The 2,210-nt window shown below is 34.1% G+C and overlaps 1 protein-coding gene across 1 annotated transcript; it reads right to left on the bottom strand.

The window, feature by feature from the left end:
• Positions 1–868: 868 nt before the first annotated feature.
• On the bottom strand, positions 869–1,834 carry LOC116861467 (olfactory receptor 14C36-like). Its single transcript, XM_032848087.1, is given in 3 exon segments — positions 869–1,312; positions 1,314–1,606; positions 1,609–1,834. Coding segments are annotated over 3 exon segments (963 nt in total).
• Positions 1,835–2,210: the final 376 nt, after the last annotated feature.

Genomic DNA, 2,210 nt, shown 5'->3' with positions numbered 1-2,210 from the left:
TCAATTCAGACAGTCCCTGGATAGCACCCACTTGGCATATGCTATGAGCTAGAGGTAAACCTTTGTTCTCTTGAGCTATTAAAACTTTAGGTCGCTAATTCTTGCAGTATAATCTACCATATAATGTCTTATATTATTAACAAAAATATAAACATTTTTAGATGACACCATCAGAAAACAAAATAGCATTATTTTTACTTCCCAGTGGTCTTAATGGGTGTATGAAGAGGCATGTGATGATAAGTGGGGAGAGAAAATTTGTACATCCCTTCAATCAATCTAGCAAAAATGTTTAAAGCATAAGCATGTAAATGTATCCCCAAGCCACTTGAAAATATTTTTAGCAAAATCTTGGACTGATGACAAGTATAATGTATCTACATTTCCCTTGTCATATGAATAAGTTGTGTAAAATAGTTCTAATCCTCTCATACATGACTCCATACCCCCACTAAATTCGCTTCTCTTTTCATAGCTACACTGCATTCACATATCATGGTATTCAGAAGGAATTATATTTTTCATATTTATTTTTTGAATGATTCTGACCCCTCTATGCTACTCTTTAGTAGTAAGTTTTTAAATATTTAAATTGTGAATAAATATGAAATACTTCTAAGGATAACTTTTTTATCTTTTTAGACTAAAATTTTTAATGAGTGTTCTTAAATTATCAAAGCATGAATAGGGATATCTTATCTGTAATACCATATTCTTTTACCTAGTGACATACTCAGATAATTCAACACATCAGAAGGGAAATTATATTGATAAATGATATATTTTAATGACATTATATATTAAGGTCAGTTATATTGATAGAATTCTAATAAATTTCTCAGTTTATTGCCAGAAACACGAATTTTATTCAATAATTTAGGGTGAGCTTCAGCAATTTCCTATACATTTTCTGAATAAACATTCTCATTTTATTAATGGCATATTTTATTTGTTCGTTTCTAAGACTATATATAATAGGGTTGAAGAGTGGGGGAATTATGGAATAGAAGACAGAAAGGACCATGTCCTGGATAGTGGAAGAATTTTCAGATCGCCTCATGTATACATAAAAGCCTGAACTGAGGAAGACAGATACCACAAAGATGTGAGGGACACAGGTAGAAAAAGCCTTTTTCCTGTCTGTTCCACTTGGAAACTTGAAAACAGTAGAAAATATGTAAATATAAGACCTAATGATGTAGATGAAACAGCCACCACCAATCCCCAGACCAGAGGCAATGATCACCATCTCATTGCTAAAGGTGTCAGAGCAGGAGATATTTAGCAGGGAGGGGATATTTAAAAAAAAAAAAATGATGGATGACATTGGACTGACAAAAGGGTAGCCGGAGTGTGTTGCCAGTCTGGATACCAGCATAGATGAGACCACTGAGTATAGAAGCCAGAGTAATCTGGATGCAGATTTGAGGGTTCATGGTCACAGGGTAGAGAAGGGGTTGGTAGATTGCCACATGGCGGTCATGGACCATGATAGTCAGAAACAGAAGCTCCACATATACAAAGAAAACCAACAGGAAGACCTGAGCTACACACCCAGCCTTTTAAGTGGTGCTGTTGTCAAGCAGGGAATTGATGCATGAGTTAGAACTGTTACAGAAATGTAGCAGGCATCCAAGATGGACAGATTCCTGAGGAAGAAGTACATGGGTGTGTGAAGACTCCTGTCAAGGGTGGTGACAGTAACAATGATAATGCTCCCCATCAGAGTGACTACATACATCAGAGAGAAGGTTATGGCATGCAAAATCCGTAATTCCCACACATCAGAAAACCCCGTGAGGAGAAATACCATCATGATGGTGGAATTTAACATTTGTGGGTAATGCAATTTGCACCTGGAAAGTAAGGAGTGAAATTCTGATCTCATGAAGAATCAAATTATGGAAATATGGTTTTTAAATATTTTAGTCTTTACCTCTACAAATTATAATCTATATTGTAACCTCTAATACTATTGAAAGAAAATTAAGTGATCCTCCTCTAGTCTACACGATATTATTATTTTTTTCATGATATTATTTTATTCCTACTGTAGTAATGAAGTGACAATTACAACCTACAATAAATGTTAAATATAAAGTTCAATATTTCTACACACTGCCATTGGAAGATGCAATTTTCTTATGATCAATTATGTATAAATAAAGATATATATTACATAAATAAACTTGCATGTCAATGAAATTTTG

The sequence above is a fragment of the Lontra canadensis genome, unplaced genomic scaffold (genome assembly GCF_010015895.1).
Source record: "Lontra canadensis isolate GAN:19392208 unplaced genomic scaffold, GSC_riverotter_1.0 scaffold199, whole genome shotgun sequence".
Classification (NCBI taxonomy): domain Eukaryota; kingdom Metazoa; phylum Chordata; class Mammalia; order Carnivora; family Mustelidae; genus Lontra; species Lontra canadensis.
The sequence above is the reverse complement of the archived record's forward strand: the minus strand, read 5'-3'. Positions and strand labels throughout refer to the sequence as shown.